Source organism: Olea europaea, chromosome 15, assembly GCF_002742605.1.
Source record: "Olea europaea var. sylvestris chromosome 15, O_europaea_v1, whole genome shotgun sequence".
NCBI classification, from domain to species: domain Eukaryota; kingdom Viridiplantae; phylum Streptophyta; class Magnoliopsida; order Lamiales; family Oleaceae; genus Olea; species Olea europaea.
This window is the reverse complement of record NC_036251.1, coordinates 13,760,476-13,775,722: the sequence shown is the minus strand read 5'-3', so window position 1 is coordinate 13,775,722 and position 15,247 is coordinate 13,760,476. Positions and strand designations below refer to the sequence as shown.

Genomic DNA, 15,247 nt, shown 5'->3' with positions numbered 1-15,247 from the left:
AGTGCCCTGCAGCGTCAACCAACATGAATTCTGCATATAATACCTTTTGAGTATCAGTGCAAAATAGATATTTGAAGATTCGGTCCATTCCTCTTATCCATTCTTCGGCTTCCAATGAGTCTTCCTTGCCATCAAAGGCTGGGGGTTTGTAGCGACGCAACTATTCAACAATTGGGCTGATGTTGTTAGCGCTTGCACCATGAGGACGAACATGTGCTTGTTGTTTACCTAAATCTTGTACCGCCCTTAGCAAATCCCTGATGATCGTAGCTTAGTTTTGTTGTTGTCTCGACATTTTTTTAACACAAATAAAATTTTAATTTAGGAATATTTAATAAAACAACCTAATATTATTAATAATCTTTGTAATAACGAAGAACTTTAAAAATATAAATTTCCAAATCCTTACGTATACTAATGTGCTCTTCAAAATCAAATAAATAAATAAACAATTAAACTTTTCTTAAGTAAATAAATAAAACTTATTCATAATCCCTGTGAGTCCTAAAAAAAATCTTCTTTTATGGCATCTCATCATCCGAACATGACTCTAACTCGGAATCTGCAATCAAATCAACAAAATTTTGTGGTTGGATTTCTTGCTTAGGGTCTTCCGGCTATGGTTCGATATCTTCCTCTGGGTCCTCTTCCGACTCTTCCTCCAGGTCATCCTCTAGCTCTAGCTCGGGCTCAGGCTCGGGTTCAGGTTCGAGTTCGGGTTCGAGCTCGAGCGTTGGTGCTTGTTGTCTATGATTCCATAAAATTATGATATCCTCACAGTACCCTTTAAAATCAATCTTATCCCAATCTTCTTCCAAATATAACCCATAATCCATATCCCTCACGAAGTAAGCCACGTCTCTCCATTGAGGTCGCATAGTGCTTATAAGGTGGTATATCGAGGGATTGTCCTCTCATTATATCCAAACGATTTTGCTCGCTCCCACTTAGAAAGGAAATCTTCAACATATTTAACAAAAGTTTGCTCCCATCTTACTTCATAATTTATGTAGTTCTCAATGGCCATCTTAGCACGCTAGAGGTATGTTAGGTTATTCCTGGTCATCCTAATAACATGACAAGTATAATTTCAATTATGTTTAATCTTGCATTATCAATATTTTTTTTTATTCTTAGTGCATAAACGATTTTCTAGTAAAATGAAAAGAAAAATGAAAATTTGATTATGCGAGGTGAACTTGCTTATACATTTCATCACATGTAGAAATATGACTCATAAACTTGCTAGAAATTAAGAATGAAACGAATTCATTTCATACCCGGGATCAATTAGAGAGTAGTCGAATGGTGAACGATACGTGCCAAGTGTTCTTATAACATTATTTGTTTTAAAAAATTACATTATCCTTTAAAATCCCTATTTTCTTTTTTATTTATAAATAATTTGACTATAATTATTTATGAATTTCTTAGAATAGAAAAAATCAAGAAATAAAAGTTCCTAACAGCGGTATTATTATTTAAAATCATGTTATAAATGGTTATTTAAACACAAACATATAAAACATACATATACATCCTTGAAAATAAAATCATAGTAATAACACATAAGTACTAATAGAACTATATAACAACCATGTAGTATTTTAAAAATTAACTTATATTATAAAATTTTAATATTTACTTAAAGGTAATTGTGGGCTAACATTTGAAAGATTTGTTTCGAAGTATGTTTACAATTACATATTAATTAAGGCATGTAATCTCATTTTACATAAAAAAAAAATTTCACAAAATCCCATTTCATTATTATAATATATATATATATATATATATATATATATATATATATATATATACACATACACAATTAATACTTATTAAATCAAAAGTAGAATCATGGCCAACCAGTGCAATTATAATTATACAGTAGAATTCCTACATATCTACACATGTATTCACCCTAACAAGTGATTTCACTTTTGGATTAACTAAAAGAATTGTATTCATTTATCGACACTTAATTTGCCATCCTTATCAAATGTAATTTGGATTATCTGCATAAAAGAATCATCCAATAGGGTTTTGAAAAAAAAATACAAAGGAATGATTGGGATTTTTCAAAATAAATCCAGCTTAGATTTATATTAACTTAACCTTTGTCCTAAAATAAAAGATTAATAATTCTCTGCCTAAAACCCCACACGTGGTTGCCTAATGCAAGTTAATATTCTAATTCTTCTACATGTGAAATTGGTGGTCCCAACTACACCAAATCCTAAACCAATTTAATTAATAAATAAATAAAAATCTATTCTTAGAACTGCGATATATTTGGCCTAACTTATCCAAATTAACTTTTTCTCGAGCCTAAAATTCATAATTTAATATGATCTACCAACAAGTCCAATATTTATATATTAAATCTTGATCTGTGAAAATCTAATTATTAGACCCAAATAAAAAAATAGGAATTTAAACTTGTTCCATTTTAGTCACATTTATTTATTTATTTTCAAAATAATAAAATATACTATATAAAATAAATAGCTTTTATTTTTAATTTTTCAGCGCATTATAAAGATAATATTAGAGATATCTCTAAACATTATGATAATATCAAATATATCTCTAACCTTTCAAAAATATTACTAACATTTCCTATTTTTAAGTTTTGAACAGCACATACATCGTAAAGGAAATATTTTTATCACTTCGATATGCCTTTTTGAAAAAAAATGAAAAAGAAAAAAAATTAGTGTTATTCATTTCTAATAAGCTGAAATTTTTGGTAATTGTTTTCAAACCCCTCTTCCCATAGAAATTGATTTAGGGATAGTGAAAAAAAACTCATCAAATTCAATACTCGGGGTATTCAGGTATTCGATACTAATCAAATTCAATACTCGGGGATTACCCACTTAATCGGATATTCAGGTTGGGATGGGGTGGGGGATTTCACCCTTTCTTTTATAAAATAAAATTAAAAAAAAAGAATTCAATACTTTAAATGAAAATTTTCACAAAATTTCATTAATTCTAATAAAATATGACAACTAAAATTATCTAAGAAATATGATAAACAATAAAAACCTTAGTTTACCAAATACATTTGAATAATTTAACTTTAAAAAATTAATTAATTAATTAAAAATTTAATAACTATATTATTATCTCACTTTAATGAATGGAGACAATAAAATAAATTTTAAAAAATTAAATGGGGCAAGGGGGCCCGCCCTATCCACCTTAAACGGATAACGAGATAGAAAAATACTCAGGGGGGGGGATTGGTTGCCCCGACCTCCCTCACCCCGAACCTATCTCATTACCATCTCTATATTGATTATGCATTTTTTCTTCAATTAGTTACCATTTAATTTTTTTCTATATAATAAGAAATTATTGCTTAAAGATTTTGTGCATACATAACATTTGAATATACTTGTTACCAAAAATTTTAACTTAAAATTTGTTGAAGAATTTGGTAATAAATATTCTACTTGTTTTAGCTAATTAAATTTATTATGTATCCATTTTAATAAATGCAAATTTATCAACAGAAATTCATATTTATAAATTTATAAACTAAAACTGGATAATAAATATAAATATGTACTTGTAACAAATGAAGGGAAAAGTAAAAATGATGTACTCCACTGTGTATAATAGAAAAAAATGAGAAGCAATACAAAACATATCAAACAATCGAGTTTCATAAGTCTTCCAAGTTTATTTTCTTTGTGGTTTCTTCTTCAAAGTTATTAAATTTTGGCATTATCGATTCTGACTAGCCATTCTACATCCGCACAACAGATGAAAACATTAATTTTATTTATATTTTACAAAAAGAATACAAATGGAAATAGTGTGGGATTTTTTTATTTTTTATTTAATAAAAGTGTTAAAATATGTCACGTAAAAATTTCACCACAATATTCAAATGCAAAACAAATAAAGTATTACATCATGTCACTTTTTAGTATAAAGTAAAGTTTGAATTCATATTCATAATTAAATTTTCACAAACACATTATACACATATTTTTACTGGATCCAAAAAGAATTTAAATGAGATAGTCTGTGACTTTCTTTAAAATTAAAAAAATAAAAAAAAAATTGTGACAAAGCATATTACTTTCAAATTTCAGCACCTCAATGCATTTGTAAAGACAAATATAGTGTTACATCATGTCATATTTTGATGTAAAGTAAAATTTGTATTCGTATTCATAGTTATATTTTCACAAACAAATTGTATACATCGCTTTAATAGATCCCAAAAGATATCAAATAAGATAGCTTTAATAGATCCCAAAAGATTTCAAATAAGATAGTCTACCACTCTCTTAAAAAAGTGATAAAGCTGGTCACTTTCAAATTTCAACACCTTAATTCACTTGTAAAAATAAATAAAGTGTTATATCATCTCTTTTTTTTTTTTTATGTTAAACAAAATTTGAATTCATATTCATATTTAAATTTTCATAAACATTTATATCTTCAAAAAAATTGACAGAGCATTTTACTTTCAAATTTCACTGCCTTAATCCATATGCAAAGGCAAATAAAGTGTTACATCATGTCACTCTTCAATTTAAAGCAAAGTTTGAGTTCATATTTAAATTTTCACAAACACCTCGTATGCATTTCTTACTTGAAGTAATTCAAATGAGATAACCTAAGACTTTCTTTTTTAAACAAAAAAATGTAATAGGCATGTAACTTTCACCTTCTCAATATATACTAATATTTGAATTTTCATATATACTAACTGAAATCATTAAATCTAAAATGAGAAATCAAATGTATTAGAACAAAATAACCCAGCAATATCAAATTCATAATCACAAAAATATCATGTTTTCAACAGTTATCATAAGAAAGTAGCTTATAATTGCCTTTTTTTTTTTACTTAATAATCATTAAATCGATAATTTTACCTAATAATCAAATAAATTATGAACTATTTGAATCAAATTTCAAAAACTATTAATTTGTACATTTTTGTAAATTGCTAGTCAAAATTCTGCTGATTTAGAAATTTAGGAAAAGCAAGCTGAAGGAGCCGTTTATTTCGCAGTATTAATTTGTGAAAAGAATCTCTCTTCTGATTTCAATTTTTGCCCATTGTTTGATGGTTGGGTTTCAATTTTCCTCTTTCTTCCGTGTTTGTGTACTGTTTTGATTTAATAACATGTTAAATACATTGTTATTGTAGAAGTTATTGGATTTATATTTTAGCCCTATGTTTGACTCAATTTAAAGGTATTTGTGTAATTTGCCCTTTAAAAAATTGGGACCAAACATGGGCTAACATTAGAAATTCAAGATCCATTAACATAAATAGAATAACAATTATGAGTTGATAGTAATAAATTTAAGTGTGAGGATGCGAAAATGTAGCAAATTTAGGCATTATACGTGTTTTCATTCGATAGACCATCTTAAAAGTAGAAGTCTCGTTTACGATGACATATCACGTAAACACCAATGGTGCTACTTATTCAGGTTATATAGCTGTTTGCACCTAACAATCATATTTCTCTTTCATTTTCTTCTACCCTCTAATTTGGTTCATAGAAGATGGTGCTCATTTGTACATTGCCATTGTGTACACAATTAATTTGGTCAGTGTGAAGGGTTGAAACAGTTTAATACATGGCATGAAATAAATTAGGGAAAATTGCAGCCGAGGTATCAAACATTTCGTTTATTAACAGACTTTGCCCAAACTTTTAGTTTGTGCCAACGGAGATACCAAACTTTTAAAAAATGAGTGGGGCCAGTCCAAAATGACGGTTTCCGTCTGTTTGAACGCCAAAACCGTCAATTGACCCCTCTAATGATATTTTCAAGAATTTTCTCCAAATAAGTGAAGGGCAATCTGGCATTACACACATTTTCTTCCTATTATATACTTCACTGTTTATTTCCCTCCATTTCTTTAGGGAAAATTGCAACCGAGGTACCAAACATTTCGTTTATTAGCAGACTTTGCCCAAACCTTTAGTTTATGCCACCGGAGATACCAAACCTTTAAAAAATACGCAGTTCAAGTCCAAATTGACGGTTTCTGTCTGTTTGACCGTCAAAACCGTCAGTTGACCTCAAAAATTAAAAACTTAATAATTGTAACCAAATAAGGCAAGGTTAAAATTGTAACTTTATAATTTTAAATTTAAATATAAGAAATAAATAAAAATTATTTAAAAAGAAAAAAAAAACCAATCTCCATCTTCAATCTTCCCAATCCCCTTACCCCAAAAATCAAAACCATCTCCAACTGGTGGCGGGGGGTCGGCACCACCCCAGTGCAGCCGGCAACCGAGGAACAGTGAAAATCCAACCAAATTGAAGATTATGATACTGATACCCTAACTTGGCATCTTTATGCAATTTTGTATAGTGCTACAACTAGCCATTTCACTCACACTCTATCTTGTCATTTCACTGCAATTCTGCCATAGTCAACCTCACTGCAAACTTTTTCTTTTTACCCTCTTTGCACCAAAATCCCCAGCTATTTAACCCTCTTTCCCCCTTCTCAATCCCAAATTCGTCGACCAAGCATAAACAGTGAAATTTGAATTCTGGGTTTGTTGATTATTTGGATTTTGTGGAATAATCTGTTGAAGTATGGTGGCACCATCAACGGTGGTAGTGGTGAGACGAAGGAACAGCAGAGGTGGCAGTCGGAAGAAGAAGAAGGCAATTTTGGGTTTGGACTTGGTGGTTCCTAGATGGGATACGGCGAAGTCGCCAGGGCGAATGGACGTAAGCACGGCACAGCGGAAGAGGGCGAGATCGTCAAAAAAATCAGATGGATGGTGGTGGTGCAGTGGGTAACGATGTCCGGGAAGGGTGGGTTCTGGTTTTTTTTCTTTTAGGGTTTGGGTGGGATGGATGGGTGTGGGATGAGTGGAGAAGATGAAGTGGATTTTGTATTTTAATTGTTTTATTATAGGAAATATAAATTTACCGTTTTAACCTTTTAAAATTAGTCAAAATTTGGTTAAATTGTTGACTTTTGGTCAACTAACAGATGAACTAACAGTTTCCGTTAAGTTGGACTTCAAGTGAGTATTTTTTAAAGGTTTAGTACCGTGGTTGGCACAAACTAAAGGTTTGAGCAAAGTCTGCTAATAAGCGAAAGGTTTGGTACCTCGGATGCAATTTTCCCATTTCTTTAACACTATATTACCTCCTTCCTTCTCTCTCACAGGTAGTCAAAAAAAAATATGTATATCAGCATGCACATGGAGTTGAATCTATGCAGATGTGGTTTCTCGGTGCAGATGTGGTTTCTCGGTGATAAACCTGAACCTTGGAAGAAGATTTCTCACTTTTCCTCGAAGCCAAGATGTGGGTGGATGCTCCTTCTTTATGTGGTGTGACCCTCCAATGTGTGAGAGATCGAAGGAACTGATTCCTAGTTTATTACGAGCTAGGAGGGAAATGGAAGCTAAAATCAACACCCTTCAAGCAACAAGACCAAATGGGTGGAAGATCTGACTCTTCGGCTTTGTGTGTGGAGTGTTTGCAAAATGGGTTTGTTCTTAAGTATGTAGGGTCAAATTGTAGGATTTTAGTATTTAGTTCCAGAAATTTGAGTTTAGGGTTTCGACAAGGAGCCATGTGCTAGATGTTGTGAACTGCATATGTAAAAAGGAAAAATTGTGTTGTACCTTTTTACTTGAAATGAAGTGCCCCGTTTTTCTTGTACTTAATGCTGCCTTAATAGGTGATAACGATCTTTTCCTGACCTCTATGTAAAATGCGAAATTAAAAGAGCTGATTACAATCCAAACTTATTTGAAAAAGGTGCAGTATAAGTACCAAATTTTATAACGATTCGCAAAATCAGTACCAAATATTTTCTAATGGTTTCAGACAGAATACCAAACTTTTAAAAACATTTCAGTAAAAGTACCAAACGTTTGATAATACTTTCATATGAAGTATCAAACATTTTCATATATTTCCTAATCACCTGCACATCAGATCTTACGAATACAATTTCAGAAACTAACGACAACTAGCAGAAACATAATGCAAGTCATTCGACATCAACATTATCATCACATTCAATAATTTCATCAGAAATTCCAGTTACATCTACAAAATAACAGCATTGGAAGCACATATTTCCAGTTCAGTTTACAAAAAATCACAACATTTTCCCAAAAAAGTAACTATACAAGAGAAACCACATGATGTTCAAGATTTCGATCCTCTATTGTTGGACTTCTTTGTCTGTGACTTGGAGGTTTCCGTTGAATGTGTTTTTCTCTCCCCTTCGCTGATCTGGTATGTGTATCCTTGTAGGACTCTGTATGTGTGGTTGGTTGAGACTGTTGCTGTGAACTATTTTCACTAGGCAGTGCCCCCTTACAGCTTCTTTTGTTATGTCCAGACCCTCCACAGCGTTTACACGTCATCTTCATGCCAGTCATTCCCATCTTAACTCCTGTAGGTGGCTTTGCCTGTGACCTCTTCCTTATTTTCTGGGTCTGCCAGCCTGTTTTCTCTTCTAAGGTTGATTGAGAGAATGTTTTCCCAATTCTGGCCACAGTTCAGGCCCTGACATCGAGTGGATCACTGGGGAGTAACACTTAAGGTATGTTTCCTTCATATACCATGGGTCGATGTACTCATATATGCCAATATCCCTTGAAAGCATGCCTGATATTGCATGGGGGCATGGTATTCCAGTGAACTGCCATTTTCTGCATGCACATGCATGTTTTGTCAAGTCAACACTCCACCTCAAATCGTCTCTGCTGCTTATCTCAAACTTATGGTTGCCTACATAGAGTGCCTTCAAGTACCTTGCCTCAGAAGTAGCATTCTCAATGATTTTCACAATTCTTGGCCCGAATGCATGATCCCACCTCTGTGCTGCTTCCCTTTTTACATTCTTCCTTATCATTTGTTGATGCCAAATTTTCTCTAGCATCGAGATGATGGGCCTATCTCTGGCAACAACAATAGAAGAATTGAATGCCTCACACAAATTATTAAGAAGAATATCACATCTCGAATGCTCTTCAAAACGGGATCTGGTCCACTGGGAAGGAGGTTTTTCAAAGAACCAGTTGTAAGCCTCTTCACTTATGTCTTTTAACTCATTCATTGCACTCTTCCATTCTGGCACTGTTGTTGCCCTTGCTGCAGTCCAAAATAGGTTCTTAAGGACCAGACCTTTGTGTGCCAAGGTGAAATTGCTATAAAGATGTCTAGCACAACACCTATGTTCTGCTCCTTCACAGTATTGACTTATGGAATCCATCAAACCCTTTTGTTTGTTGGAAATGAATGTCCAAACTCAAGGGTTGTGCATCCCTATGTCATGAACTAACAATTCCATGAACCATTGCCAATTTGTTTTGTTCTCTGCATCCACAACTGCCCATGCTAATGGAACATACAGTTCTCACCATCGATGCCAACAGCTGCCAACTGCCCACATTCTGCAGATTTTACGAAGCATCCATCCAATCCAACAACTGGCCTGCACCCAGCCTTAAACCCTTCCTTACAAGCCCCTATGCAGACAGATGTACAATCTCTTAAAAGTATGTCCCGAGCCTTCGATTTACACTGTACTGCCTGGATTTATTCTCTTCAATTCCTCACCGTAATCCCATAAAATTTTTTACTGCTAAGCTACAATCACATTGATAATTTCTGCACATTTCGATCTTGTCCTGTAGAACTGATGCTTTGAAATCTCAAACATGCAGTCCTCTTTCACAGTCTCCATAAAACTACTCATTGGAATGTTGGGATTAGACTAAATTTTCTCACGTATTTCTTTGCCAGAAAACCTGAATTAACCCTTTTATTTTGCCACACCATGGTACATGTGTGCTTATCTACCAATGTATATATTCTAAAACTCTTGTCGAGTTGTTGGTACGCATACAGAACCCAAGGGCAATTATCTTGACATCGAACTCCCAACTATGTCCTCATATTTTTCACGTATCTTAGTTGCCTAGAATTTTTGACTGAGTATTGAACTACTGCATTCCTTAGAATCTTGACGTTGTCGAATTTCATCCCTGGCAAAAATGAACATAGCATACTATCATAAATTTCTTCAATCAAGCGAACAATGTACATGTTAAACAAAACAAATGCTTTACCTAGCTTGAATTGTGGATCATCCATATCGGTTGCAAGGTTAAACCAGCACACATTCTTCCTTCTAGCAAATGATCCCTCAACCTCCGTATCACTGGGTAAGCTTCTAAGCTCATTGGAGTCTTCATAGTCTGCTCCAGATTCTTCCCAGCAGCTGCCTTACCTTCCTGCTCATCCCTTACACCTTCCTGCTCACTCCTTACACTAATGTCAAAACTTTCACTCAACCTGAAATGTGTTTTCATCATTATCATCAACAGCAACATTTTCTTCCTGCTAGTACTCCGTTCCTCTCCCAAAATACCCTCCTCATATTCATCATCTTGCTCAGGATCATCATGTTCCACACTAGTTTCAACAACCGGTATGTCAACATGCGGTTCATCAAGCTCCACATCAGTTTCAGCAACCTGCACCTCTGGTTTGACATCATGCAACTCATGTTCAGCAGCCTACACCTCATGCTGAGCCTGCTGTTGTGGTTCAGAAGCATGCACATCAATTTCAGCAGCCTGCACCTCTCCTTCGGCATCATGTTCAGCAGCCTACGCCTCTTGTTCAGCAGCATGCAACTCCTGTTGAGCCTGCTGCTGTGGTTCAGAAGCATGCACATCAGTTTCAGTAGCTTGTACCACTGTTTCAGCGTCATGCAACTCATGTTCAGACCTCAACTGTGGTTCAAAATTACGTGGTTTCTCTGGTTCAGCAGCATGCACTTCTGGTTCATGTGAGTCTACTTCAGCCCTTATAAAATCAACCTCTGTATACTCATGCTCTGTTCCATGCACTATAACCTCTTCGACGTCATCTCCTGTAAGGAAAACTTCCTCTTCACCTGCTTCCATGTCATCTACTTCATCAACTACATACACGTCATCACGTTCTACTGATTCATCATAAATCTCAACAGCATAGCATGATTGCTGCTAATTTAATGTAGACTTTTGAACCTTCACCAACTCCTCACCAGTCTCACAATCAAACACTTGAACATCCTTTTGTTCTGTTTCATCCCAAGGCAACTCCAAAACTTCAACTACAGGCAAGCAATACAGTTTAACTGTCCTATTATCACCAAGCCACTTCACTAAGTTCATGAAATCTAAGTCTTTAGCCAACCAAAATGAAGCTTCACTCATTCTTTTCTTCTCCATCTTGTACAGATATCTAATTCTATCAGAATATCCTAACATCTTCACGGCATTGTCCAAAAGAAATCTATTGAAGAAATCAAGGTCGATATAGTCTATATAACTTATTTTCCCATGCTCATACACAAAACTTCTCATCTTCTGAAATAAAATTCCACCGTGACAAAGCCGTATGCTGAAGTACTTTGAATTTTCCTCTGAAAAAACATCGAAAAAAATGAAGTTAAGCCCTAACCCTTTTCAGTTCGAGCAACGAACATGTACAGAAAAGATAATATACAAGCATTACGCTCTAATACACCAAATCACTTAAATTTTTGAATTTTCCAGTACGTGAAGACAATCGAATAGGTAAACTTCATAATCATACAACTTTACACCGTAAACCCAAAAAAAGGGGAACACACTTACCATGCACGGGTTGGGAAAGAGAGCCTCGAATGTCGACTACAATGTCCACTGGATGTTCGTCTTCTTCAACGTATGTTTCGTCTTCTTCGTGGGTTTTCGCAGGATCTATAGTGGATGGTGAGTGGAATGAAGTTGTAACTAACGTGTTTGTTATTGAGGAGGGAAATGTGTATAATGCCCAGATTGTCCTTCACTTATTTGGGAAAATTTCTTGAAAATATCATTAGAAGGGTCAACCGACGGTTTTGGCCGTCAAACAGACGGAAACCATCATTTTGGACTAACCTCACTCATTTTTTAAAGGTTTGGTATCTCCGATGGCACAAACTAAAGATTTGGGCAAAATCACCTCAACTGCAATTTTCCCAATAAATTATATCATTTTGAGGGAATGGAGCAATAATATGCGTTCTATAGTAACAAATTCACAAGCACTAGAATACAAGATAAGGGAGAGATCACTTATCGACTCGACTCGGCTCAGCTCGAGAGATTATGCAAATCCCTGGAATATCAAATATAATTAACATTCCCTATTATCTTACACTTTCTATTTCACAAACTTGCATAAGAGCATGTACCATACAAAAAGTTGAATATCCACACAAGCATATCCAGTCACCAGGCTGACAAAAATAGCATAGCATAAAAATGACAAAAAAAAAAATCAAAATTAAGTGACAAAATTCCCATAGATTGTCTGTTGTTGACCCTAACCGATACAGCAACTCTCGACCAATAAGAACATTCAGACTTGGAGGAACTCTGCTTGAGGGAGGCAAAAGCAGTTTGTGGAAACCATTCCACTTAAATTGTCTCCAAACTTTCATGTTAACACCACACTCGTTCTAGAGAATTTTGGGATGAAACTTCTTGTCTTTATAATTGTTTATAGAAGAGAACATAAGCCTGGTTGTGCAACACTTTGCTGGTGCTAACTGCAGTCACTGATGCGTCATCAAACCGTAACCATTGGCCATCAGGGTAAATAGCATCAGCTGTATAATGCCCTTTTGAGGCTTCACTGCCATGGTGGGTTATGGTCGATACAAGTTCATATCTTCGGCCCTGCACACCAAACAGAAAATATTCCAAGTAAATTTAGATATGATTTAATCAAAATCTGGTATTCGGTGTTTCCCATCGAAGAAAAATAAATTTCACAAAAGTTACATTTCTTTTAAAACTAGGACAAGATCACCAATTAATATTAGGGATGAACAATGAAACTGCCAAACCGTAAAACCAAACTAAACCAAAACCAAACAACTTTTTTTGAAACTATTTGTATGGGCCCACGTGAATTCGTCAACGTTATGGTTTTGAACTGAACTAAACCGCTTCAGAATGATTTTGTTTAGGCTTCAATCTTTGCAAACCGCTTAAAATTGCCAAATCGTTTACCAAAAAATGGAAATAAATTAATTTAGAATTTATCCAACTGAATTAAAATTGTACACATTCAGATTAAAAAAAAAATACATCTATATTAGACATAATTCAAAAATACACCTATGTTAGACATAATTCAATTAAACTCAATACCTAAATAAATAATAATTTATCCTGATTAATTAATTAAATCATACCCACCTATCATCACAATTGTTAATGCAAAACTCTCAAATTGGGTAAAGTGTTGAACAACTGCTGCTGAATCATATGCATCAATCGTCCATCAAATTAAATAAACAATTAAATCTAGATTTTAATTCAAACTCACATATTTATTTTCCTTCTATTAATAAATTTCTCGAATTTCGACTAAATTTTCAGGTGAGTTTATGCAAGTTTTCTTATTTTTGTTAATTGTTTGCTATATTTCATTGGGAGTCATGTTTTTTTTTTTTTTTTGTTCTAATTTGCATTAGACTCCCTTGAATTGTTAACACACAATATTTTTTTGTTTTTTGCATTCAATTTTCTGGTCAAGTGACTCAATTAATTATTTACATTTCAACTTAATTTCTAGATTTTATTGTTAATTGCTAGAATAATTTGATTGGTTACTTAAATGATCATTTTAAAGATTTGACCGACGAGCTTTTCAACATATTACTTTGGTGAAAATTGAATATAAATAAATATAAGGATGTCCCCGCAAATTGCTAAAAATATGTTAGATATTTAATTTTCACAATTATTTTTAAATCTGTATTTTCTACTAGTGATTGGATGCTTGATTCCTTTATGAGTTCATTGAATGCATATACGGGTGAGACGTTTGATTTTCCCTAAAATTTGGTTGCATAATAGCAAAGAATCTATATTGATTCGTCAATATTTGGATAATGTAAAAACATTGGATGATTCACAAAAGTTATAGAAAGTATATCGCATTTGATCTTTCCATTCATATTCTGTTATTATTTGTTTTATATCATTTAACTATAATTAATGAATCTATGTATATTTTTATCTTTATGAAGAGAATAAACCATGTGTTACAACTGCAAATCTTACGCCAATTAGTATTGACTAAGATGTTAAAATGTTTATATCATGTCATTGCATTATAATGATTAGAATTATGGAATTTTGGTTTATAAAATTTTTAATGATATTTTTAATGTTTTTAACATGAATTTTAGACTAATACTTATGGTTGAAGTCATTTGATATATGTAATTTTTTTCTTTGTTAAACCATAGTTTTAAATCAAACCAAACTGAAAGAAGCAATTTGAAGTTATTCGATTTGGTTTGAAAATATTTCAAACCACTTTAAGTGGTTTTGTTTGAAAATTGGTCACAGACCGCCCAAACCGAACCATTTTCATCCCTAGTTAATATTGTTGAACTTTCTAGGATTCCGGAAAATCCAGGAGACCTACATAAAGGAGAAATTAAATAAGAAATTGAAAATGATATGAAGGACCATTACCTCAGTGGTTGGGGAAACAAGCAGATCACGGTTTAGCATTAGTTCAAGAGGAAAGTGCACTGCCTTGTGTAACTTAGTGCTTCCAGAGCTTCCATAACGAAAACGCATCAGATGTAATATCATTATCTTGGGAAGTGATTGTATGTTGATAGATTTTCGGGCCGTCACAACTCCAGCCTGAAACTCAGTATCATCATCCACACTATATCAACCACAACCAAGCTCACCGTGTACAGATTTTCATAAAACACAATTCATACTACAAAACATATTCAAATACTCTTGAACATATGCCATGCTTCAATAAAAATTCTAACCAGATAGATTAAATTTAAGCAAATAGCATTCTCGAAATGCATAAATCAACAACCAAAATTAGGAAAAGGTTAACTTTATAATCAAATCATCAAAGCAAAAAACATGAGTAAAATCTTTCCATCAAACTCAAGCATTAAAATCTAAGACTCAATTGATATGCCATGCTTCAATAAAAATTCTAACCAGATTGATATGCTCTTGTTTCCACTTTAATTTTACTTATGTGCATTTTGAGTGATTGATTCAGGAGGAGAGGAGAGAGTTGTACACTGTCAATTCTCCTCCAGTCCCCTCATTTTTTTTTTTTCCAGGAATGAACTTCAATCAATGGTCGATAAATTAACTAAAGATTGGATAACAAGGAAAGTGATATG

The 15,247-nt window shown here is 33.4% G+C and overlaps 2 protein-coding genes across 2 annotated transcripts; both read right to left on the bottom strand.

The window, feature by feature from the left end:
* Nucleotides 1–8,009: 8,009 nt before the first annotated feature.
* Nucleotides 8,010–10,243, bottom strand: LOC111410237. The gene is made up of 2 exons (XM_023040498.1): nucleotides 10,113–10,243; nucleotides 8,010–10,028 (listed from the first exon to the last, which is right to left on the bottom strand). Exon 2 carries the CDS (start codon nucleotides 9,251–9,253, stop codon nucleotides 8,495–8,497), a length of 759 nt encoding a protein of 252 aa, XP_022896266.1. The 5' UTR covers nucleotides 9,254–10,028; nucleotides 10,113–10,243; the 3' UTR covers nucleotides 8,010–8,494.
* Nucleotides 10,244–12,165: 1,922 nt separating this feature from the next.
* LOC111410236 (ubiquitin carboxyl-terminal hydrolase 24-like) lies at nucleotides 12,166–15,112 on the bottom strand. Its single transcript, XM_023040497.1, has 2 exons — nucleotides 14,556–15,112; nucleotides 12,166–12,740 (listed from the first exon to the last, which is right to left on the bottom strand). Exons 1-2 carry the CDS (start codon nucleotides 14,676–14,678, stop codon nucleotides 12,552–12,554), a joined length of 312 nt encoding a protein of 103 aa, XP_022896265.1. The 5' UTR covers nucleotides 14,679–15,112; the 3' UTR covers nucleotides 12,166–12,551.
* Nucleotides 15,113–15,247: the final 135 nt, after the last annotated feature.

What these genes read in the sequence shown, in the direction of transcription:
- LOC111410237 (XM_023040498.1), bottom strand. Translation starts at nt 9,253, where the DNA reads ATGGATTCCATAAGTCAATACTGTGAAGGAGCAGAACATAGGTGTTGT.
- LOC111410236 (XM_023040497.1), bottom strand. Translation starts at nt 14,678, where the DNA reads ATGATATTACATCTGATGCGTTTTCGTTATGGAAGCTCTGGAAGCACT. An exon ending in TTGTTTCCCCAACCACTGAG is followed by an intron (nt 12,741 to 14,555) that starts GTAATGGTCCTT and finishes TTTGGTGTGCAG; the next exon opens with GGCCGAAGATATGAACTTGT.